The sequence below is a fragment of the Girardinichthys multiradiatus genome, chromosome 8, assembly GCF_021462225.1.
Source record: "Girardinichthys multiradiatus isolate DD_20200921_A chromosome 8, DD_fGirMul_XY1, whole genome shotgun sequence".
Taxonomy (NCBI): domain Eukaryota; kingdom Metazoa; phylum Chordata; class Actinopteri; order Cyprinodontiformes; family Goodeidae; genus Girardinichthys; species Girardinichthys multiradiatus.
The window spans coordinates 41,051,765-41,077,299 of NC_061801.1; the positions used below are offsets into that span (position 1 = coordinate 41,051,765).

The 25,535-nt window shown below is 40.3% G+C and overlaps 1 protein-coding gene and 1 long non-coding RNA gene across 2 annotated transcripts in view; one reads left to right on the plus strand and one right to left on the minus strand.

Annotated features, from left to right (window-relative positions):
* Positions 1 to 616: 616 nt before the first annotated feature.
* On the plus strand, positions 617 to 25,477 carry ptpa (protein phosphatase 2 phosphatase activator). Its single transcript, XM_047372519.1, has 10 exons — positions 617 to 718; positions 5,087 to 5,190; positions 5,343 to 5,429; positions 5,753 to 5,878; positions 5,962 to 6,079; positions 6,356 to 6,455; positions 7,130 to 7,254; positions 8,649 to 8,749; positions 15,829 to 15,936; positions 24,845 to 25,477. Exons 1-10 carry the CDS (start codon positions 694 to 696, stop codon positions 24,917 to 24,919), a joined length of 969 nt encoding a protein of 322 aa, XP_047228475.1. The 5' UTR covers positions 617 to 693; the 3' UTR covers positions 24,920 to 25,477.
* Positions 13,035 to 25,535, minus strand: part of LOC124872473 — a 37,076-nt gene continuing 24,575 nt past the window's right edge. The window contains exon 3 of the long non-coding RNA XR_007039298.1: positions 13,035 to 13,800. This is a non-coding gene — a long non-coding RNA (uncharacterized LOC124872473). The remainder of the gene's footprint in view (positions 13,801 to 25,535) is intronic.

Below are 25,535 nucleotides of genomic sequence, written 5' to 3' on the forward strand. Positions count from 1 at the left end.
CCATAGACTGCTGGAGATAGACACCAGCTTCCCTGCGACCCACTATGGAACAAGCGGTAGAAAATGACTGACTGACTGTAAATATTTTATGGTACATTCATAAACCTTTTCTGAGTTTTTTTTATTACAAATTAATAATTAACTTTTGCCTTTTGCCTTTTTTTTTGTCCATACATTTTCCAAGTTGAATCTGTTGTTTTTTTTTTTTTTCAGTTTAATTTTAAGCGGATTTCTTTATTTTGTTTTTATTGACTTTTCTGGAATATTTTAAAATGATTGATTTATTAGTTGTTGGTTTTTTGTTTTTTTTTATTGTTGGGGTGAGCTTCAGTTGTTTCACCAAGAGACAATGACACATTTTATTACATTATTTTATTACATAAAAAATCCATACATTTTCTTGGGTTCATACAAAAAAATCAAGGAACGTCCCCTAAGCTTTGTGAGTTTTTTGTTTCTTTCTATACTTTTGTCAGTATTTTGCACGGTAATTTACTGTGAGACCTTTAATCAATTATTTAGCCAGGATCTATTCTGAGAATATTACTGAAAAGGTTTTGCAGATTTAAATTAATGTTTATTTGTGCAAATCTTTGCGCTTCTAGAACTAGTGGCGGGTGTTTACCACTTGGGGGCAGTGCTGAGCTGTTTAAAACTTTGTGACCAGACCGTAGAAGAAGAGTGCGGCTCGCCATGGCGGAAACAGGGGAGCAGTCAGGTAAAGATGTGTTTCTGCTGTCTGTTAAACTGGGAACACTGGTTCTACTCCCAGCAGCTCAAGAACTTTACTGGGAATAACTGACCGCTGAAAGCTAAAACTGGTTCATTTGGAGCCGAACCTGACTTCATATTCCCAGTTTTAGACTCCTAGATGTTTTGACCTGAACTGGTTCAGTAAATATTTAAATTTTTAGCATTTCTTACAGGCCATTAATAACTCTTTCCGACCAATTAGGAAGTATCGATGCTGAATATGCGCTTTTTATTCGTTAGTACTGTGATTTTAATATCTCTGGTTTGTAAACCGAGCGGCTGCTGCAGCTTGTAGGAAAACAAACAGCTAATGGAGAACATTAATAGTTTGGCTGGAAAGAAACGCTTTCAGCTTGAATTCTGCAGCAATTAAAACACCAACACAACATGCATTAAAATAACCTTTTATACACATTTTAATTTTATATGCTGCCTTATTTATTTTGTTTTATTTTCTGTTAAATTGATTGATTAGGCTTCCTCTGGATGGAAATCTTACTTCAAACTGCTAAATATATTAGTTTTGTTGGAATTTTTCTTCAGATTTCCGGGTTATTTTTGATGACATGCTTGAAATGATGATTACAGATGGAAACTTTTACGAGTTGGCTCTATGTGACTCTTCCGGTTCTGTTGGGTTATAATTAAGGTTTTATTGGACCTGGAACTGGGTCTGAATGGGACTGTAGGATTGGATACATTTGAACTGAACATGATCCCTTATAAGCAGATATGAATTGGATATTTGTGGTATTTTGATGCTATATAAATAAAACAATCAAAATGAAACCATTTAGGATTTATTTGTAAAATAATTTTTATATCACTAAAATGTTCTGACTCAGAACCTAAATGGCTAAACTGGCTTCCCATCCTGCTAATCTGTTCTAAATATTCAAAACCCTTTTAGAAAATAGAGAAATATAAATGACACATAAAAATCCCTTTTCAGTAGAAGCATCAATGATGTCTAATGATTTTTAGCAGGCTGAATGTTCTGGTCATCTTTAATAAAACATTTAGAATTTAAATATATGTTAAATGGGATCAGAAACAATCTTTGGCTTTAAAAATAACCAAATGGCTTATTTATTTAAATAATCTTTGTTCTTTGTGTTTTTCAGGTTTTTATGATACATCTAAGTATTATAAAATTCATAAAATCAAAATGTTCACTTATTTAGAGTTTTGTTCAAAATGTTTTTATTTCTTCTCCAATCAGGTTTCTGAAAGCTCCTAAAAAATCTTAAAATAATTCTCTTCAGAATCAGAATCAGAGAAGCTTTATTGCCAAGTACGTTTTTGGACATACAAGGAATTTGTTTTGGTGTAGTCGGTGCAATACAGTACAAATGAAACAGTATAAACATATCTACAATATAATATAAATATATGTGCACAGTTTTAAGTGAGTGAGAGTAAATATAGAGCAGTATAACAGTGCAGGTGATCATTGTGCAAGTAAAGCAGGAGTCCAAGCTGAGCGTTAATGTAACGCATAGAGTTACAGGTTACAAGTGTCCTGTCAGCAAAAAAAGGGGGGGTGTGGGGGAAAGGGGGAGTGTCAGGGTGGTTTCTGGGCTTTGTTAACCAGGCTGGTGGCAGATGGGAAAAAACTGTTCTTGTGGCGTGAGGTTTTGGTCCGGATGGACCGCAGCCTCCTGCCAGAGGGGAGAGTTTCAAAGAGTCTGTGACCGGGGTGGGAGGGATCAGCCAGAATCTTCCCTGCCCGCTTCAGGGTCCTGGAGGTGTACAGTTCCTGGAGCGACAGTAGACTGCAGCCAATCACCTTCTCAGCAGACCGAATGACACGCTGCAGCCTGCCCTTATCCTTGGCTGTAGCAGCGGCGTACCAGATGGTGATGGAGGAGGTGAGGATGGACTCAATGATGGCTGTGTAGAAGTGCACCATCATAGTCTTTGGCAGGTTGAATTTCTTCAGCTGCCGCAGGAAGAACATCCTCTGCTGGGCTTTCTTGATGAGAGGAGCTGATGTTTGGCTCCCACTTGAGATCCTGGGAGATGATGGTTCCCAGGAAGCGGAAAGATTCCACAGTGTCAATTGTGGAGTCACAGAGGCTGATGGGGGCAGGTGGGGCTGGGTTCTGCCTGAAGTCCACAACCATCTCCACTGTCTTTAGAGCGTTGAGCTCAAGGTTGTTCTGGCTGCACCAGTCCAACAGATGGTCCACCTCCCATCTATACGCGGACTCGTCACCATCAGAGATGAGTCCGATCAGGGTGGTGTCGTCCGCAAACTTCAGAAGCTTGACAGACTGGTGACTGGAGGTGCAGCTGTTGGTGTACAGGGAGAAGAGCAGAGGAGAGAGAACACAGCCTTGGGGGGAACCGGTGCTGATGGTCAGGGAGTCAGAGACGTGCTTCCCCAGCCTCACGCGCTGCTTCCTGTCAGACAGGAAGTCAGTGATCCACCTGCAGGTGGAGTCGGGCACACTCAGCTGGGAGAGCTTCTCCTGTAGCAGAACTGGGACGATGGTGTTGAAGGCAGAGCTGAAATCCACAAACAGGATCCTGGCATAGGTTCCTGTGGAGTCCAGGTGCCGGAGGATGAAGTGAAGGGCTAGGTTGACTGCATCATCTACAGACCTGTTGGCTCTGTAGGCAAACTGCAGGGGGTCCAGGAGGGGGTCGGTGATGTCTTTTAGGTGTGAGAGCACAAGGCGCTCAAAGGACTTCATCACCACAGAGGTCAGGGTGACGGGTCTGAAGTCATTAAGCCTTGTGGTCCTTGGCTTCTTGGGAACAGGGACGATGGTGGAGGACTTGAAGCAGGCTGGCACATGACATGTCTCCAGTGAGGTGTTAAAAATGTCTGTGAAGACTAGAGACAGCTGATCAGCGCAGTGCTTCAGGCTGGCTGGTGAGACAGAATCCGGACCAGCAGCTTTCCGGGGGTTCTGTCTCCTGAAGAGTTTGTTGACGTCCCTCTCCTGGATGGAAAGAGCCGTCCTCGGCGTGGGTAGGGGGCTGGTGGGGGGGAACTTCAGGGTGGGGGTTGGAGGTGCCAAGGCCCCTCTTGAGGTTGGGGAGGTGGGGGTGGAGGATTGTGGCTGCAGCTGTTGGGGGGCGTCGTGGGGGATGGTTGCAGGACTGTCCCTTTGTCTTCATTTTAAACCTTAACTACGCCCATCGCTAGGTCTCAAATTATATTTGGTTACTGTAGAAACAAGACTAATATAATAAGAATGATAATAATAAGAAATAGAAAAGTAAAACAATCGAGTTTGTTCAACCATTGCATTTTATGTCAGAAATAATTTGGCAGCATTGGTTTATTCTTGGTTTTGTAACTCAGGATGATGAATTCAGGTTTAATTATGCTGGGGAAAAGAACTACAAGCCCCATAATGCATGGGGAAACAAGAAACCCTGTCAAATGAAATCCTTCCACAGACGTTTAGCTTTCTGCAGAAGAATCTGCAATCAAATAAACCGTCCTGTTATATTAGAAGCCATGTCCTGATGGGAAACGGCAGATTTAACCTGAAACCAGTAAACCGTTGCCTGAAACCAGTGTTCAGCAACTGCTTTGAAACCTGCTGCAGCTGCTGAAGGTTGGGAACCTGGGGGTAAAAGTATTGAAAAACACTAACTTAGGTTAACAGAGTTATTTCATTTCCTTTGCATGTAAGTCAGGAAAAAGTTATCAGGTTAAACGAGTTTTCAGAATTTATGTAGGTCTTGAATTTAAAGCGTGATGGTCCTAAAACAGCCTCAAAAGTCAGAAACTAATTAGTATCAACAGGACCCCACTTTAAAAACTCTCTAATTCAATATCATTTCTAAACCTTTTTCATTAAATGAATGAAAAACGGACACAACATTTAAAGAAATGTTTGACCACAGATGAATCATCAGTAATCAGCAGTTTTACAGCAGTGAACCACTTTGTTTGGATCAAAGTGATGTTTGGGGTTAGCAGTGCTGAAGGGCCTTTTAATGAGACCAGTAACGGGTTCTGGTTCTTCCAGATGTAAATCTGAGTCCATTATATCAGATTTAACACATTTATGAAACATCTTTGCATGACTTTATAAAACATGATCAGAAATCAGGAGGAAGAATCTGATCTGGGTACAGTTTGGTCCACATGCAGACCAGAGACGTTTGTTTTACAACCAGAAGTTCAGTCTGATTTAACTGTTTAACTGTTTCCTGTCTTCTTATACGTTTAAACATCTGTTTTCTTCCCTGTTTATGTTGTTTTCAGTCAGGCTGAACCTGTTAATGAGATAAAGTTCTGTATAAATCCAGTTTTGGATCCATTTTTGCCTGAATCCTCTGATAATAAAGATTAAATGGACCTTTTTAGCATCTAGTCCTGAAGATGAAGCACCTGAAGCTGCGACCATCTACATCATCCCCAAGAAGGAAATCAGCATGGTTCCGGATATGGGGAAGTGGAAAAGGTCGCAGGTACGATTCCTTCCAGAAACCAGAACCATTCAGAATCTTACAGTGAAGTGGGTTAAAACCCAGAGACAGCAACTAAAACAGCTGGATTTAAAGGGTTCATATCCTGGTTCTGTGTGGTGACCCATCCTAAAGCGCCTCCATGCTCCTTCCAGGCCTACGCTGACTACATGGGCTTCATCCTGACCCTGAATGAAGGAGTGAAGGGGAAGAAGCTGACGTCTGATTATGACGTTTCTGAGGTCGGTTTCCTTCATTATCTGTGGTTTCAGATGTTCTTCAGGAAGGTTTGGAGACTTTTTCTGAACACATTTCATAATTTTATTTTTCTATAAAAGAGATGGGGCACATCTTTGGGTCCATCTGCACACTCCAGAAACAGTTGGTTCTGAGAAGTTCTTCCTACTTTCTAATGTTTCTGGTCCTCCTCTAAACACTAGGAGGGCAGGAGGCCATGAAGAGTTTCATGTGTTATTTATTCACTACCAGGTTATGGGTCAGAACTGACCCCAAACCTTCCAGACAGGGTTCTGGTGTTCTAAAAGCTGACATGTTGGTGTTACAGACAGTGGAGAAGCTGTTAGATCTTCTGGGAACTCTGGACCAATGGATAAATGAAACACCTCCCGTCGACCAGCCGTCTCGCTTCGGCAACAAGGCCTACAGAACCTGGTTCTCCAAATTGGAGCAGGTTGGGTCCATACTGGCTCACAAACATCTGTACATTTACCCTGCTCGATGCTGTGCACGGATCATGTTCTGTCTGTGTGCCAGGAAGCCGAGGCCTTGGTGTCGGCCGTTCTTCCTGCAGAGAAAGCTGCTGCAGCTCCAGAGATCGCCGTCTACCTGAAGGAATCTGTCGGGAATCCGACCCGGATAGACTATGGAACAGGTAGCTCCCCTTTAACTGTCCTGATCCAAACTTTGGTTCTTCATACTTTCCTTTCAAACTGCCAGAATTGGCTGATCAGAAGTTCTCAACATGTTCTGATGGAGTCTTTCATTGCATTTTGGCTGCGGTGTTGTTTAATATATTCTTCATATTTGTAGCCTGAAACATTTTCCATCCTTCAGTCTTTCCTCGTTAAAAGTCAAAGTAAATGTAAGAATTCCTGCATGTTTCCAGCTTCAGGACAGAAACCTCCTGAGGGTTTCTTTGTCTCCTCAGGTCATGAAGCGGCCTTCGCAGCGTTCCTCTGCTGCCTCTGTAAAGTCGGAGCTCTGAGAATATCCGATCAGCTGGCTATCGTCTTTAAGGTTTTCAATAGGTGAGCCGTCTTTCTGCTACCGATGCGTGATTACTGCACACTGATCCAATCGGACCAAGCATCAGTTTATACGTTACAGCTGTGATAAAGTTCTGACTCCCTCAGATTTCTGCTGTTTTTACTTTTTGTCAAACTAAAATGTTTCAGATCATCAGACGAAGATAACTTGATTATTAGAGATTAAATACTATCCAGACCAACCTGGATCTATGTGAACAAGTAATTACTCCCTTGTTAAATCACAAATAACGTGAATCAATCAAACTTTTTGGACAGCTGAGTTCTGTTTTTAAGCATGACCTGTCTGACACCATGAAGTAGGTTGATCTCAAATAGCCACACATCCTGCTCCCATCTAAAGAAACTCAAGAACAGATCAGAAACAAAGTCAGTAAAATCTTTCAGTCTGGAAAGGGTTACAAACCCTAGAGAACCACAGGGAGAACCATCATCATAGTAAATGAAAATATTGTTTGAAAATTATTTCTTAGGTTTACTCAGATTATCTTTGGGATTAACATTTGTTTGATGATGTGTGACAAAAAAAGCAAAGAGAAATTAAATCTGTGTGGGAGTGAATACTTTTCCACAGCTTTGTATGTTGAGTTTATTGTGGGATTAGATTCTGCTTTAACATCCAGAACATCCGTCTGCGTCTGTGTGGTTTTTTCCAGATATCTCCAGGTGATGCGGAAGCTGCAGAGGACCTACAGAATGGAGCCGGCTGGGAGCCAAGGTGTGTGGGGACTGGACGACTTCCAGTTCCTGCCCTTCATCTGGGGCAGCTCCCAGTTTATAGGTAAGAACATCAGGAGTGATGACACGCTGGAGGGAGGCTGTCTGCACAGGAAGATGAAGCATGGAGGAAATGACATAATTTAGGGACACAAACGGAGAACAACAGAGCTTGTCTGAAGCAGCTGCAGAGGCTCATATAAAAACAGAAACCAGGTTTTATCCCCAATCAAAATGCCCCTGATAGGCCAGGTTAACATTTAAAGTAATGTGTCTTTTCAAGCTGGAGGTCCTGGAGTCTGTATTACACACTCACATGGGACACCATGAAGGTCTGCTGAAGGTAAACTCCAAACTGAGAAGAAACATATTTTTTTGATGATTAATTAGACTGCACTAGGCTGGATTGTTTCTTCTGTTTGCCCTTGAAGATGAAAACCGATGTAGTAAATGTTTCTGTACAGTAGGGGGCACCAGTCCCATGCAATTCACACACTGACGCCAACATCTTTGCAGCTGCTTGTGCTCTAAATATCAGTGGGTCAAAACTCAAAGTTATATTCATCAAACTCAACCACAAACTAAGTACACCCCATGATCCACCAGCTTGTGGAACCTCCAGAAGCAGCAGTAGTAACTCTCCACAGTGGACTTTATCATCTCTCACATTGTGTTGGAGGAATTCTGGTCCACTCTTCTTTCCAACATTGCTTCAGTTTATTTAGGTTACTGCACAGCTTTCTGGAGGTCTTACCACAGTATATCAATCAGGTTGAGGCCTGGACTTTGATTGGACCGTTGCAGCACCTTGATTCTTTTCTTCTTCAGTCATTCTGCTGTAGACCTGCTGCTGTGTTTAGGATGGTTGTCCTGACCAGACGTCAGCCGTTGGACAGATTAACCCTAGAATACTTTGGTCTACCGAGGAGTTCATGTTCAACTCAGTGTAAACTGTTGTATTGCCAGCCCAGATCATGAGCCCCCACCATCGTGCTTGACAGCTGGTATGAGGTCATTTTGCTGACGTGTTTGTGGAGAAACCGAACACAGCATGGTGCTGAGCATTATGGTTGCACATCTCTACTTTGGTCTCATCTGACCAGAGGACTTTGTTCCAGACCTTTTAACCTTTAACCTGCTGTCTGAGGCCTGTAGAGTCGAGCTCCTGGGTTTGGTCAGTTCTCTAAACTGTAATTATCTAAATTTGTACTTTAACACAGTTATTTCTGCCATAAAGACAAAAAGTGTGCCTGCCCATTAAATACAACATCATTACCACAATGCCAAACCCAGATTTAATGGCGGCGTTTTAAAACATATAACCTTTTTAATTCAAACCAAGTTAATTGAAATGTAACAGAGGGACCAGTCGTTAGAAAACTGAGCCTAGATTCTAGATCTGCTGAATGGCGCCACCTGATGGTGACCATGGAGACTAACATGGTGATCTCTCCTCAGATCACCCAACGCTGGAGCCTCGGCACTTCATCGATGAGAGGGTTGTTAACGAGCACCATCAGGACTACATCTTCCTGGACAGCATCAGGTTCATAAACGAGGTGGGGAAATCACACTTGGTCCATAAAACACGACTTGTCCCTTTCGGTTTGTCAGTAACCTGTGTGATCCGGGACTGGGCCGTCATATTTATTTAGCCCCTAAAAATCCTAAACACAGATCAGAAATTCTGTTTATATTTCAGATCTTCACAGACAACCTCTCGATAGGTATTCACAACTTCAAAACTAAAACCTAAACTTATGGTTGTGTTTAATGGACATTTTAGCATTGAATGCTGTGGTCCAGTCAGGTTAAACGAACCTTCAGGTCCAGTTTCTACAGAACCATTCAGAGCTGAATTCTACTGGGAGTGGATGAGATTGGGGGCGTGTCTCTCTGGGCTCTGATTGGTCAGAAAACTGTAAGTCCTCCAGCAGAGGGAGACAACCTGGCTGGAAGGAGACAGAAACACCTACGACTGGATGGAGAACCTGGACACATGGAGATGAAGCTGTGGCCATGAAAGGAGGTTACATCCAAAAGGTTCTGGATATTTCACCGGGTCAGAACCATCATCACACTCTAAACGGAACATTCTGTAAAATCTAAAGGTTAAACCGTGATTGTGTCAAAATTATAAAAGAGATCAAAAATGATAATTCAGTCAGAACCATCGTTCATCATCAGTTGAATGATGGTTCTGCTGGAAAGGGCGGCTGAGATATGGTGGTCCAAACAGGGCTGGGTTTATCACTGCTTTCATCAGAATCAGAATTATCCTGTAAGATATTGGTATCTAAAGTGATATCAAACTTTTCCAAATCAAACTGTTTTTCATTTATTTTTCATTATGGTCCAAACCAAAAGTCTTAATATAAACTGAAGAATAAATATGAAATATGTTTTATAGTAATCTTTCAGTACTCATTGACCCCCCCAAATGAATCTTAATATTAAACCAATTTATTTATCGTTTGTTTTTATTAAATACAAGTTTTTTCTGCTGTTTCTATGTGAGCTTAATTGAGCTCATGTTTCACAGTAATTATTTTATTTCAATTTATAAATATAAACATTTTATGAGTGAACTTTCTACAGATTCAGATGGTGGAAATGAATGGTTGGACCGCAGCTGAATGTGGTTTTATCCAGGAAGTGTGTGTGTGTGTGTGTGTGTGTGTGTGTGTGGGCAGATGGACTGTGTTGGTAGTTTGCCAGAGCAGGAACTATTCGCTTTGTTTTGGGAATTTTGGAGGAAAAAGGAGGGGAGGGAAGTCGGAGTGGGAGTCAGTGGAGCAGCTACATCCTTTTTCCTTTTTCCCAGTGCACATGGGACACCTCCCTCACCTTTTTTTCTGCTCCTCCTCCTGCCTTAACCTGACCTTTCCCCTTGTCTCGGTCATGAAAATATATTTTTGTTGGTTGATTCTTGTTATCAAGGCAGATTTATTTCCAGCGTTAATAGGCAGTTTAATTCAATCACACTTCTGTTGCTGTTTTGACTTTTCTTTCACAGGTAGTGTCCTGCCTTTTTCTCCCTAGTGTGTGGCTTTTTCCAGTTTTACCTTGTACAGACACAGTAATTCAATCAAGCTTATTTAAGCTGAACAGATTTACAACTGATCATTTTAGCATTTTTTCCAGTTTATTTAAAATCTGATTTGGATGTAATCTGATCCACATGTGGACCGGTGATGGGAGTTGTCTCGGATGGCCACCAGAGGGCGTGAGTGCGGGCATTAGGAGTGGAGAGATATTGTTATCAGGCAGTAATCATAGCCTCTGACAGTCAGTCAGAACAGTGCGATATTTTACAGATGTGTTTGACGGTATTACCAACAGCTCTCAGTGTTCTACAGACATCCCACTTCTTCATGTCTTACCTGTCCTCAGACTACACCGTGAAACAGTCCACAACAAGACACCCATGCATCTATGAACTGTGTGAACCATGTTGAGGTCCTCCTCACAAAATATCTGAGAGATTAGCTCTGACACAGTAGAGGATATAAACAACTCTATGACTCAGTTCTGCTCAGAATCACTGGGATTGTGATGAGTTACGGACGGTTAGAAGGTCCGTTCCTACGTTTGTCTGTTCATCCATTCATTCAGCTTATCTAAGATCGGGTCACAGGGCTATAAGGTCCAGCATGAAACTCCAGACATTACTCAGCCCAGCAACAATGTTCTGTTCATTCTGCATGAACCTTGGCGCATTCCCACTCAAGGTCTTTGCCAGAAGACACTAATAGAGCCACATTATCAATAAAACACCAAGATTCAATTCAATTCAAAAATACTTTATTAATCACAAAGGGAAATTAAATGTTGTTGTAGCTCATTATGAGGGTTTCTTGAAAGAGCAATTCAACGATAACGGCAATTTCTTCAAAGAGAAAATGCCACAAAAGCATTGGGGTTTTGTGCCTGTAGCTTAGCAACAACTGAGCTGATGGCATCAGCTCATCACCATCAGCTTAGACCCTGAGGTTCCTAAACACCTGTTCTCCATGACCACGCTCCTTAAATCCCATCCATAAACACCACAAACAGGATCAGGAACAAGATCAGGGCCGTGCTGGTGGAGTCCAACCCCTACCAGCAATAAGTTGTACTGAGAATCCAGACACAGCTTTTAGTTTGGTTTCCATGACTGTAAAGATCTGGTCATCTTTTGTACAGCCAGGTTGGGACCCACACTGTTCCTGCTGAATCCATGGTTCAACAATGTGTTGGAGCTTTATTTCCAACAAGGTAGGTTAAAATATCTAAGGGAGAGAGAAATGAGATCCCTCGATAGCTGGAGCACATTCTCCAGTCCGCTTTCTTAAAGTTTAGGACTGGCATCCTGTCTGCCACGCCACATGTGCTGTCCTAGCCCTTCATGTGACTTTAAAGAGGCGTGTCAACCAATGGGAGAACTATAACATCCAGAGCCTTACGCTTGCAGAGTGAATATTGTCACCTTCTGATGCGCTGCTACTGGGGAACATTTTCACCACCTCAGCAACCTCTGGTGTGGTGATAATACTCTCCATCCTCTGAATCCTCAGGCTTTGCCTTTTCCACGGAAGACATGTAACCTTGGATTCTTTATTTTGTTTTGCTTGTTTTTTTATCTACCTCACTGGTTGGTCATTCAACGTATCCTGACTTGGTCACACTTCAGCAGTTCACCAGCTTGGCAAGGGATCTCCCAAGGCTCAGTTCTGGGACCTCTTCTCTTTGCAATATACTCCACCTCACTGGGCCAAATAATCCGTTCACATGGCTTCTCATACCACTGCTATGCTGATGATATCCAGCTTTATCTGTCATTCCCACCTGACGACCACATGATCTCTGCACGAATCTTAGACTGTGTTTCTGACATATCGACACAGATGATAGCCCATCATCTCCAGCTAAACCTCTCTAAAACAAACAATGTCGGCATCTGAAGCTCTTGCACCATCAAAGGTAAACTTGAGTATCATGATTGATAACCCGCTGACCTTTAAAGATCATGTTTCCTCTGTCGCTCACTCATACTGCTTTGTATGTAAGTAAAATCAGACTGTACCTAACCCAGAAAGCCACTGCATCCCGTCTTCAATCAGCCTTAAAGAACACGCCTCATCAATTTATTTGTTGAGCTCCTTTGGCTACCCTTAGCTGCCCACATCAAATTCAAGACACTGATGTTGGCCCACAAAGTGCTTCATGGAATGGCGTCTATCTACTTGAATGCTCGTGCTTATGTCATGACTGGATCACTCCAGTCATCAAGGGATTGTCATCTAGCACTGCCCACACCAGCCTGAAGACAATCCAGACTCTTTCCACGCGTCGTTCCACAATGCTGGAATGACCTACCGAGCGCTACCAGAACAGGATCGCCCCTGTCCATCTTCAAACAACTCTTAAAGATCCAGCTCTTCAGAGAGCATCTCCTACCCCCGCTACTGCACTTCCCTCTATACCTGCACAATTTCTACACTGTCATCTCGAACTGAACCTAGCTTATTGTTAGCTTTCATATGAACTGCATTGTTAAAGCGTCTGCCAAATGCAGAAACAGACACAGTTTTTGTATTCTTACAAAGTATTTCTTAAAATATGGTCTTATTTTGGTAAGGTGAAAGTGACGTAAGAGTTTTACGAATCACCATTTGTCACAGCCATCTGGTCAGATGATGTAACTATTATAACAGACCTTTTAAAAATGTGCAGTTTTATTTCTATTTGTCTCCTTTGAAACTTTGCTATCAGTGAGGATAGAAAGAAATAAGTTCTGGCACCGGGCTTTTGCAAAGGTTTTACCAATGATTTCTATGTTCTACAATAAAACTTTGTAGTTTCAGAATTTTTTGTCTGAAATTGTAACTTCTGCCGTCAAACGAGCCTTAAAACCTGCATTCTGACTCTAAAGCAGCAGACGTTTTCCTTAGACTCACAGTGTAGATTAACTTTCAATTAACTCATTGTCAAAAACTTCATTTTTCAGCTTCTGGTTCATTTATCACTTTTATTTAAGCACTGGTAACCATAGCAACATTACTATTTGTTAAAGTGAAGCTGACTGCTAAAAGAATTAAAAGCTTTTTTTGCCGGGAAGCAGGTCCACTTGATGACACAGAGGTAGTTTTTTTTTTGTTCCTCAGATCTTTTGCTGGTCCTGTTTGGACCTGACTTCCAGCTTGTTTGCTATCCTTGGTTTACGGTTTCAGACAAGCCTTTGAAAGCATAAACATACCGTCCTCTTTGCGTGCATGCCCGGGACTTTTTCCTACCATCAACATATGTGGCCATTTCCAACTCATGCCCTTATTTCTTTTTTTTTAACGTCAGACACGGGGCTTGTGTGCGAGCGCGAGCCCCAAACGTGAGTCACTTCCTTCCCCACATGCTGCTGTGAATCACTCTTTCCTCCAGGGAATATGGGCTGTCTCCTCCTCCTCGCTTTCCTCCCTCCTCCTTGCCCTTCCCCCCGTCTTCTCATGCAAGGCCCTGGAAAGTGTCTGCAACAGCGTTCAGTCGGGGTGGGATGGAAAAAGGAGGGTTTTTTTTTATAAGATTGATGCCCCAGGGTCTGGATTCGGGTTGCTCAGCCTCTCCGGGGAATCTGCTGGGAAAACCAAGCACAATCCTCAGTTCTTCATTCAGACGTTCAGAAATTTAACAGTCATTTGTCCATCTGCAATCTTATACGGTGTTATGGCTCTAGAATGGATTGTTTTATTAACTTGAAATTAGTTATTTGTTCTTTTAGATTAATTGTTGAAGGAATGTGAAAAAGTTAGCATCACAAGTTTTCCTCCCAAACCACCAGACTTTCCTTCAGTGGTTCTCATCAGTAGTTCTTCAGGCTTTCTGTACCTCTTTCAAAGTTTTTCTTTGGACTTTGGCTCTTTTTTTTATTGAAATCATTCTTGTGTGATTCATTTACTAAAAATATTGATGTTCTAAAGTTTGTTGGGAGATCACAAGGGTTCTGCATAACTTAGAACATCTAAAGATCAAGTGGACAAACCAAAGTACCAAATTCTAGATTGTAGTAAGATTAAAAACAATAGTTAAATTTAGTAGCAATGATTTAGTTTGACATAGTTCTGATAGAAGGACTGTAACTGATGTTCTGTACAGTCAGTTGGTAGCTAGGAGAAAAAAAACAGCATTTCAGATTGAAAGCTTTGTCTAATCAGTCGTGTTTCTAATGTATGAGTTATTCTGCTCTGCCCAGATGAGGATGGCTTCATTAAATATCCAACAAAGAAATCAGATTTATTGCATTAGATTTAAAAAAAAAAAAGTCCATTATGTGAAATAAATATCAAACAATCAAGTGAAATGTTGTCTCTATGGAAAGAAGGTGATATTTTAAAACAGGTGAGGTAAAAGTTGACTACCAAATAGATCACTCACTTACTAGCTTAATAGTCCATATATTCAGCTATTTTGTGGCAGTGTTTTAAATTTAATGGTACTTTTTTCATTTACTAAACAGTGCATTTAATATTTTTCTCTTGATATAAAACCCCTGCATGTAGGAACAGGATCATAATAAACAGTTTGCCACCTGATCCAAATCAATATAATGTGAAAGTTAGCATGGTAATGCTACCATCCCCAACGTAATTTTACATTTACTGACCATTTGGTGTCTCAAATCAAACAAGGCAATCATTATGGGAAATAGTGTTGATGTATAACTGAGCATTAAACAATCTCCAGTTTTTTTTATTCAAACAGAAATACCTTGTAGCATGATCTAACTGAACATGCTAGCAATGTTAAAAGGTAACTTTTGCATGTCCAAATCTTTTATTTTATTAAACATTCCATATAAAATTGACAACTAGCTCTCAATTACAGAACTTAAACACACAGAGTTGATATATAACTGCACATTAACATAAATATCCCAAGCTAAATATTCGGATACAGTTTGTTCTCTTTATACTCGGGATTCGGATCTGAGTTCTCTGTCTGAAATAGCCCACCAAACCACTCACTGAAGTCGGTATTCCAACTGGGAAAGTTGGATCTTGTAGAGCAGTACTGTGTTTGGTATCAAAAATGGCTACAGCTGATAGAGAATGTAGTAAAATGTGTTGGTATAAAATGTTTCTCAGCATTTTTGATGGTTTGTATCACATTAAATCTGTGGCGTACACAGTGCTGTAAATTATTTACTGGTAAACATGTTCCTTTGGCATTAAATGAAAAGGAATATTGGCTCATTTTGGAAATATTAGTACAACATTCATCCTTCATTATGAAAAGTTGTACCTTTTATATAATAGTTCTTCCTGTCCCATTTGTTTGATCAAACTCAAATCTCTATACAAAAATCATGAAATGCTGAACCGGATTTTAAAGGCTTGGTTAACGTTATCTGTCAGAAAGTAAAATAAATATAATGTTAAAGTTGATTAATAATTGAAATATGTAATTTGAATCGTTAGTTTTTGTGGGTTTTTAACATTTCAAAAATGTTAAGACTGCATTGTGTGGCTCTTATTTAATTTCCTTATTTGAACTTTCATTTTCTAATGTAGTTAATGATAACTTGAATCTTTAAAGTATGCATTAGTTATAGCAGGTGGGTCTCTTCAACATTTTATCAGCTCATCTTCATCTCTTTGGTCTGCAGATGAAGACGGGTCCATTTGCTGAGCACTCCAACCAGCTGTGGAACATCAGTGCTGTTCCTTCTTGGTCCAAAGTCAACCAAGGCCTGATCAGGATGTACAAAGCAGAGGTAAAACAAATCATTGTCCCTCTTTCATTTTCACTGATGAGCCTTTAATGGTTCATTAGGCTGACAAAAGGTTTGTTGGGGAGCCAAAACATCTTCTACCCAAAGAATAAAGAAAAGTTCATCGCCATGGACCATCCATGCAGAACTCCGTTTATATGTAGGTGGTTCATTTCATACATAAACATTATTCATCATTGGGCTTTAAGATGATATCTACGGTCGGGATTGCTGAAAAAATCATCACAAGCATCACCATAAAGAACATGACAGGAACTCTTCGGTATGAACTGGCTTCTAATATATAAAGATTATGTTCATGGATTATCTGGAATACACACTAGAACAGACTTTACCCATGAAAATCAAGACCCAAATGATTCAACATTCAAGATATTACGAGACATCTCCAGAGTTCCTGTGTCTCTTCTCCAGTTTCTCGGAAATGTTTTGGATGTTGAGAGTTTAGCTTTGCCAAAAAAAGAGGTTATTTTTGGTAAAATTGCTCAATCCTGCACAAGCAGCGTTCTGAACCTAACTTCGTGGCCTCTAATTGCGACAGGGAAAAAAGTCAGGAGCAGTGCATCACTTAAACATTCCCTCCAACTACACATAAATGTGGCAATGAAAGAAAAGAAATCAGATATAAATGTTTATAAAATGTTGTCTGAATGCAATAAGAGAGTCAGGACTGTATTCACTGCAGATAAATATCAAATCAGGAAGAGTCTGTGGTTAAAGGAGGCCATTTTTCTGCATCCACATTGCTTGGGTTAGTTTTGAACTCCAAAGTAAGTCTTTGAGTCAATGCATGACCTGAAGAGAAGGTGCATAAACGTGGCTGTTTACTGGATTTCTGTCTCTCTCGAGTGAGGCAGTCAACTATGAGTCTATTGAATTATCTTGTCTGAGTGAAACCAACTAGTTTCTTTGTCATGTTGTGATTTAAAGCCTTCCAGTCTACATTTTCAGAAGCGTTTGAAGCATTTATCTTCAATGTTAGCTTTTTGACAATCAGCTTTAAATTAAACAAACTTTTTTTTTTGATCATCACTATAAAAATAAACATCATTTAAATTTGGTGAATGTATTTATGTACGATTTTTATGATTACTTGGGTCCACCTGTAGGTGGCACTATAATCGGGGTCAATGCACTTTGGCTTTTAACTCTTTTTACATCCCCTCAGTCCCTGGCCCTGTCCCAATACCCACACTACACCCTACACCCCTCTATGAAGTGTTTACTTTGTACAAGTGCATGTAGGAGTTGAAGTGCGCAGGTTACAACCTGCAAAATTGGAGAATTGGGACAGTAGGAGTTACATCATCGACTTGCACCGCTGCACCGTAACTGCAACATCAAATAGAGCGGGAACCAGCGCTGTTTTCAGTCTTGTTGCTAAAAAAAAACTATTTAAAACTGCAACAAGCAATTGTTTTGAGGAGAATAAAGTGCAGGAAGCGAAGGAGGCTTTCACACCAGACTCTCACCGCGCCAGTGTTTGTTTGAAAGTTAACTTCAGTGTTATGACCTAATGACTGCCCAGACTCACTCTGAACCCACTGGTTTCTTACAATGTTGAGTCTGGAAAACCAGTAAAAAAATATATTTGTTGGCTTGCTGTCTAAAGTTTACGCAGTTCTTATTATTCTGATTTGATGGCTGGTTACGTTGACGGTTGTGATTGGTTTTTGCTCAGAACATCATCTGCAGCAGTGAATTGTGGGTAATATACTTCGGCGAAGTCCGCTTCGATGCGGGCTTCACCGGAGGGCGGATGTGGGGCACAAAGGACCACTCTGGAGAATTGGGTCACACTAGGGACTCGAACCCATCAACGGGAACGCGTAATTCAGGGACACAAGGGTGGAAGTGCGAGTATTGGGACCACACCTATTTAATTTTTTTCTTCTGATAGCTTGTTTTGGTGTCTTCTCCGACAGTTCAAGCCCAGTTTCCATAAAACTTTGCATCTTATATTAATGACTGATATTTGGAAAAGCTGAGGAGGAATTTCTTGAAATCTGAGTTTTGTGCAAGTTATGTCCAAAGAAACTTACCTGTTGCTGGGTAAAAAGTTGTTTTATTTTCCTCATTAAATGATGCAACTCTGAATATCTACTTTGCAGATAGATATTCTGATAGTTTGTTACTGAAAAAGGAGCCAGATGAAGTAAATATCTTTAAGAGCAACCACAGCAGATTTTTCAGTGCTTTAGGTAAGTCTTATTTAAATATAACTCTTAAAATCAAATCGCTGAGTCCACAGAGCCCTTTTATTTTGATTTGTTTTATTTTAAATTAAATATTTAGAAGGGAATAATCATTTTCTGAGAATGTTTTATCATAATTATTCTAAACTACATGACCTGATAAACACGTTGTTGGTTCATTCTCTGACATCCATGTTTTGTGAAATTCTTGTTCTTCTTTTATTGGGATATAAACAGGTTAACTGAATGTATTTTATTCACACAACTAGCAGAAAAAAGGAAACTGTGTTTACAGGAGTTCATGTTCTGCAGATGAGGAACTTCTAGCTTTTACAGCCTGAGTAACTGAGTTTCTGAAGGCAGCTGAAGAACAGGATCCACCCAGACAAACTGGTTCTTAGTGCTGTAGAGGCGAGAGGCAGGAAAGGGTTAAAGCAGGAATGGAGAGAATGGGAGTGTGTGTGTGTGTGTGTGTGTGTGTGTGTGTGTGTGTGTGTGTGTGTGTGTGTGTGTGTGTGGGCGGGCGGGCGGTTGGGGGTGGGATAGGGGGGATGTCTAAGCCCATTCTCCCCGCCTGCATGCCCACATCCTGTGTTTTCCAGAGCAGCCTGCTAGTCTTCCCAAAGAGCTGAGGGGCCAAGCTGTCTGCCTTTCCCTTCCCCCTCCCAGTTCCCTTCATTAAATCCTCCCTCCCTCTGTCCCAACCTTCCTCCAAGCCTGAAGCAACCATCAGCAGACTCGCATTCCTCTCTCCCTTTCCCTGGCCCCACACAAGGTTTTGGGCTGAGCTGTAGACCAAGAAGACCAAAGTTGTCCAACAGGAGTCCATTCTAAGTCCTGATGCAAAACTAGAGGAAGAAGAACGTTGTTATTAGCTGATTTTAGCTAATAACAAAAACACTGCCGTCACTCTTCCTGTTTGTAAATCATAGAAAGTGAATCAGAATTAGAAAAGAAAATAAGAAATGCCACATTTTAACAGCAGCAACTCTCCTTGCATTCAGACCAAAACATACTGAGGGTTCTTTTCAATGTTTTTTTTCCAATGGAAATTAAAGCGTCAACATCAAAAAAACGTACCACAGTTTACTCAAAAAAGTAAACAGCCAGTCTGATTGAACCAGGACTTCTGGAAACGCTACACATCAGCCAATGGCCGGCTTGGTGGATGAGGCATTTAATGGCTCACTAAGTGATTAAAGAGCTAAAAGAACAAACATTTACATTAAATCAAAGTTCCGAATATATATATTATTCATTTATTATTTTCTCAAGTTTGCCTACCTCAAACCAAAGTAGGCTAAAACTGTTTTGGAGGCTAAAAGATCTATAACAATTTCTATAGACATTTCTTTGTTCACCTTTTTGTGTTTGTTGTAAATATAGGTTTGTTTACTTGTTTTACATGAGCAAAACAAGTAAACAAAGCTATATAATCAACTCCAATTACCCAGCCTATCACAGAAAATAATAAAATCCTGTACTAGTGGCTGGTAAGATCAGCTGGGCTCTTAGCTAGGCTAATATGTAGCCTGAAGTAAATGGGAATGTTAAGATTAATGGAATATTTTTCATACGGCTCTGTTGAAAGTAAAGCTGGAGTAAGTTGCAGATGTGAAAAATCTGTTTAAAAGTCATTCTTTAGTAATTAAATTTATTAAATCACATCTAACGAAGCTAATGCTATGCTCAATTTCAAACTATCCATGCCAGAGTTTATCTAACTATAGCTTTGTTTAGTTTTATGTGTTTCAGTATAAATTTTATTATCAACTTGAAATAGTGTTTGTTAAAAACTAGTAGCTGCTAAGATGAACTAAGCTAGTAGCTAAACTGAATTGAATAGCAACATTTAAATATGTGATTCACAGCTGGAGTTCACTGCAGATGTCAAAAAGCTAAGTTAACATCTGGTCTGTAGAATTTAAATATTTTAAATTACATTAAGCTAGGCTAAAACCAAGCTGGATGATAAAAATTAAGCAGCCAATGCCAGAATTGATACAACTCTCAATGTTTTTTGTAGCTTTTGAATAGGTCAGTTTAGCTAAGATAACTGAGCTATTAGCTAAAACACTGTTAAGCCTAAAGGAAATAGTTACCATTGGCTTTGTTTTGATTACCAACTGGATCTGCAGATCTACAGTTCACTGTTGATGTACAAAAGCAGTTCATAACCTCTTATTTTGAGTTTAAATACATCAGATTACATCTAACTGAGCTAAAATGAAATTAGGGGCTAAAAACTAAGCATTTAATGGACAGAATTTCTTTTTGTGCCTTTGGGAATTATATATAGCCTTATAATCAATGCAAATGATTTAATATGTGTAAGAAATACCTCAGTTCTGCACATATCTCTTCCAATATAAGCTTAGGTTTTAGCTAAGTTAGGAGCTAGGCTATCAAGTGGTGTGAAGCTAGCAAAATTGGTATATATTAGCTGTGTTTTAATTAGCAACTGAATATAGTAAAGTCATTTGAAGGTAGAGCTAGAGTCCACGGCTGATATGAAACAGTTTTTATTGTCTTTAAATCACTAATTCACTTAAAGTATGTTTGATGCTAAATGTTAGGATTAACAATGACCAGAAGTAAACCTGGTCTTTAGAGTTTAAATATTTTTTCTAACTTACTGAGTTGTGTTTAGCTTTGTTATCAATCTCAAAACAGTGAGCCTAGGTAATAAAATTGTAAATGATTCACATGTAGCAGCCAGGATAAGCTAAGCTGTTAGCAAGGCTAACAGCCTGAATCTAAGTAAATTAGAATTGATTTGCCGTTCTGTGATTAACAGCAGTATCAGCTCTTCTGTAAATTAGTTTTAGAAAGACGGGACATTCTGCTTAAGAGCAAATTTGTTAGTTTAGGAACAATATTCACAACAAACTAATGTAAAACCCTTAGATGCTAATTAACCTGATGGATAATTTTCAGTTAATTTTCTTGATCAATTTTCTTTAACGGCGTTTTTGAATAAGAGTAGGAGTATGTAGCAGATGTTAAAATCTTGTTAAATTAGAAAAATTAAACAGTGACCAAATAATGGGCAGTTTGATCTTTTAGGATATTATTTAATCTTTGTGAGAATAAACCTTGTCTACTCTGTGACCCTTTGATTTTACAAACATAACATTGATCAAATATCAGTTCAGCCAGACGGTCTCTGAGGCGTGCTTTTCCACCCGGTTCTGCTTCGATGATCATGACCTACAGTGTCACCCCACAGTCAGCGTTCAGTTCTGCCGTGTTCCCCCAGCCGAGCCTCCCCGCCCCCACTGCAGCCACCCAACCCGACAGACCCCCGCTGCTGCTCCCCAATAAAATGGGTCTGTGGCAGTCCACACAAAGAGTTTCCTTTGGGCTGCTCTGCAGACGGTTTGAACACAGTCAAAGTGAAAGACAAGTGAGACCAGTAACACCAGCCACAGGTCAGGGTTAACATGCTGGGCCGAAGGTTTCTTGTCACTGTTAACGAGACCTGATCCAGAACTTATTCTTTATATTTTCCTTTTAAAGCACTCAGGCTGTCCTTTAATTATATCAAATCATCTTGATTAATAGTTTTTAGGCTCTCTAAGGGCATTTCTGACTTTTTCTGAACTTTGGCTTTGCCCCTTGAGCCGTTTTCAGAGTAGTTTGTATTTTTACGCAATTTCACTCTCACCAATGGATCAGTCGGAGATAATAAGACTCTAAATTCAAAAGTAGGAACCAATGTTGTGTCCACATATAATGGACAGCCAGTTTTAAAAAGGATCTTTTGGTTGTTTAATCTCTGTAGCCGTTCATTTCCCATTTCCAGAGCAGATGATCAACAAAAGGAGGATGTATCTTCTGGTCTTAAACAGATTTACATTTTTTCTTCTTTAAGAAAAAATAAAAATTCCTGCTGATCAGCTGGGAATCACACTTGTGTCCTCCACTTGTGTGGTTTAAAAAAAGAAAATTATGGCTGCACAATATTGCATTGCTCATCGCAATATCAGTGGGTGCAGTATTAATAGAGCAAAGAACTGACTGGAGCACAATATATGAGGATATTTTATTCCAAGTGTGAGGACTAAACAGCTTGCAGGCCAATGAGATATCCAGTCTGTTGGATAGAGTCTCGCTGTAGTCTCTCACATGGTCCACATGCCAGTCGCCAACATGTTCAAGGTCACATGTAAGTTGGAAACATTGTAATAACAGATGAGAAAGAGAGGAGTCAGGAAAATGTGGACATATCGTAGATATATTCTAGCTGAAATCTTTGGCACAACAGTGGTGGAAATTCACTCCAATACATGGTTTTGTAACATCAGGGAGCCATAATCTTTTTCAGAATATATTGAATGCCATTTTCAGGGGTTTTTCTACTACACAGTCTGAGCTGAAAATTACAGACTGATGAGAAGTAGTCAGAACTTAAACGAAAAATCTTGAAACATTCTTGTTCCTCCTAAACATTTCCACCACATAAAGCAAAACCATTTGAAGAGTTGTCTAATTTTAATCTCTGATCCTGTTGGAGTTGTGCGGAAAAGAAGCCTGATGTTAACTTTGTCTACCGTCTACTTAGGCAGACCGTCACTCAGTGGGAATATGGACTGTGTGGTCAGATGGATCAGTACTCCAGGTGTTTTTTGGAAGAAATGGAGCAAAGAGCAAAAGTCTGTTGTCATCAACTAGTCCCTGCAGCCAGGCTCTGTGATTGGAAGTGGTTGTGTCATGGTATGGGCTTGTATCGGTGCTCTTGGTAAAGATCATATCCACTGCTGTGATGGCAGCATTAATGTAAAAAAAGGTCAGGCAGAGATATGGCACCACATTTCTTCCTAGGACGTCTGTGTATGTTTTCAGCCAGACAATGGAAAACCCCCTTCAAACACATTCCAGAGGCCTGACTGAGGAGACGGGGGTAAGGCTGCTGGACTGGTCTGTTCCCTGCAGAGAATGTTGAGGAGTTTAAAAGCTGTATGTTAAATGGTTAATAAACTAATCAGTCCCATATCCTCCTCTACATGGAAGGATCTTTATTACAGAATTAAATGAGAATCAGGAGCTTTTTATATTTTTCTCAGGGTAGGTGCTAGGGTAGAAGATGTTCTCTGAAGAGCTGGGTCTTCAAGAGCTTCTTGAAAATAGAAAGGGCTGCTCCTGTTCTGGTAGTGCTTAGTAGGTCATTCTTCCATCGTGAAATGATACATGGAAATACTCTAGATTGTCCACAGCTTGGTATGGACAATCCAGACAATCGGTGGAGTTCAATGAACAGAGGGCTAATATGTGCTCCTAGAGGCTGATTAAAGACCAAGATGCACCACCGTGTTCTGGAGCATCTCCAAAGGTTTCACAGCACAGCGTTGCAGGAGATGACCACAGACAGCACCAGGAATCTGGGTGGCTTGTTTGGTTAAATTATAAGAACCACCAAGTATAACTGATCCACATTATTAAGAATTAAGTTTATTATAAATGACACCCTAATATCTACTGAACGGCAGCAACACGAGTAAAAAACAAAAATGCTATATTAATTCTACTGCTCCGGGTCAGTTTGGCTTTTCTCAAATTCACAGGCTCAGTTCATAGCCACCTATAGTCATTTTATCACTTCCTCCTTCCATGTGGTACCTGTAAACAAACCAATGTATATACATGTAAACCATCGCCTGTAGGGTTGTTTGTCTTAATTAAGTATTTTTCTAAATGATTGAAATATGTTTTTATAAAAATGTTAAACCTTCCATTATTCACTTAAATTGTATATCATGTTTTGAATGCTTTGTATTTGATCTTATTTGAATTTCTCTTGGTTCTGACCTCAGTTTGGGCCAGTTGACAGCTCCCTGACAGGTCCAAATTGATGCATGGTCAATATAAATTGGTCTGGGAGGCGATGAGACCTTTTCACACCTGGAAAGTTGGTACAAAATGACTAAAACTGCAAAGCTATGAAAGGTCTAACGTTTATTAAGAGTTTATTGGTCTCTCTGGAGCCCAAAGACGGGTTTGTGGCCCAAAATAATAAAGACAACTTTATTAATAAAGCACAGTTTAACAGATCTAAAGCATAAAGAACTTTACTGTAGAAGACAACACAATAAGAGAAGAAATAAATAAAAACATTAAAAAGAACAAACAGAAGAAGGCAATCATAAAAAATAAGCTAAAACGTGTCTGATTTAAAATGTGAAGATAAAAACGGATGCATTCAGTCTCAGAACCATGGTCCTTCAGCTTTCATCACCAGAAGTATCATGGTGGAGCAGGAAGTGCCTTACAGTCCAGTCATGGTCCAGCTGGATGGTAACTAAAACACTGGGAGTTGTTTGGTTCTGGCCCCAGTCGTTGGATGTCTTGGTGGTTCCTTACTTTGGATTCCAAACCGGGTTGCGTATGTAGGGAGAAGGCTGAGACATCTGAGAGGAAAACCGGAGAGTTGTGAGGTCAGATATGAGGTGTTGGTAGGAAGGATGGTACAGAAGACCTCCAACCTTTCATGGACTGGTATCCTCAATGCCATAGTGGTTTTTAGATGTTAGGAGAAGGAGAAGCAACTTCACTGAAACAACTTCTTATGGAATATGGTGCAGCCTGAAATGCAGAAATGGATGTGGGCATCTCCCTTGCATTAGCATGTTCTCCTCCATAAGGAGCACTTTGAGCTCCTGGTGTTAAACTGTCTCCTTTCTCTGTTCTGCTTGCAGTGTTTGGAGAAGTTCCCTGTGATCCAGCATTTTAAGTTCGGCAGCCTGCTCTCCATCCAGCCAGCAAACCCTTGATGCTCCACAGAGGAAGAAAACAACCAAAATCACAACAGATTTCCCTCCAGCGTTTCCAAATCCGACAGCTGCATAGTCCGACACATGCGTTCCCTCATGAGCACGCATCCATGACTTTCCTGCTCAGCATGTTGTCGATGACCTCTGACTCTCAAACATCTGTGGATTTTTGTCTTATCTATAGGAAAGGCTCAAATATAAGTTTTATTTTGTATTATTTTCTGAATGTGTGATCAGGAATGCTGACTCCGGTTGGCTGTTAATATGGAGACTGTTTGAAAAATCTTCTTTCATAGTGTTTTTGCTTTGCTTTTAAGGCCAAAGGTTAAACTTTTGCTGAAATGTCATCCGACTACCGTTCACATGCTGACAACCGACTGTAGAAAGAACATCAATCTAGATTAGACATAAAGCATCTAGATTGGGAAAGTTTAGATGGAAAATCTCTGCATGGAATTCCACCTTTTAGTTTTCCCCCGACTGTCATTATGAAGCTCCAGCAAATGATATCAGCTCAGTTCTGATAAATGTTGTCATTAAAGATTCAAATGAATTTAATAGTTCTGTGTGCGGTTCTGCCTGTTTTAACACTCTGACCCAAACAGAAAAAAACAGT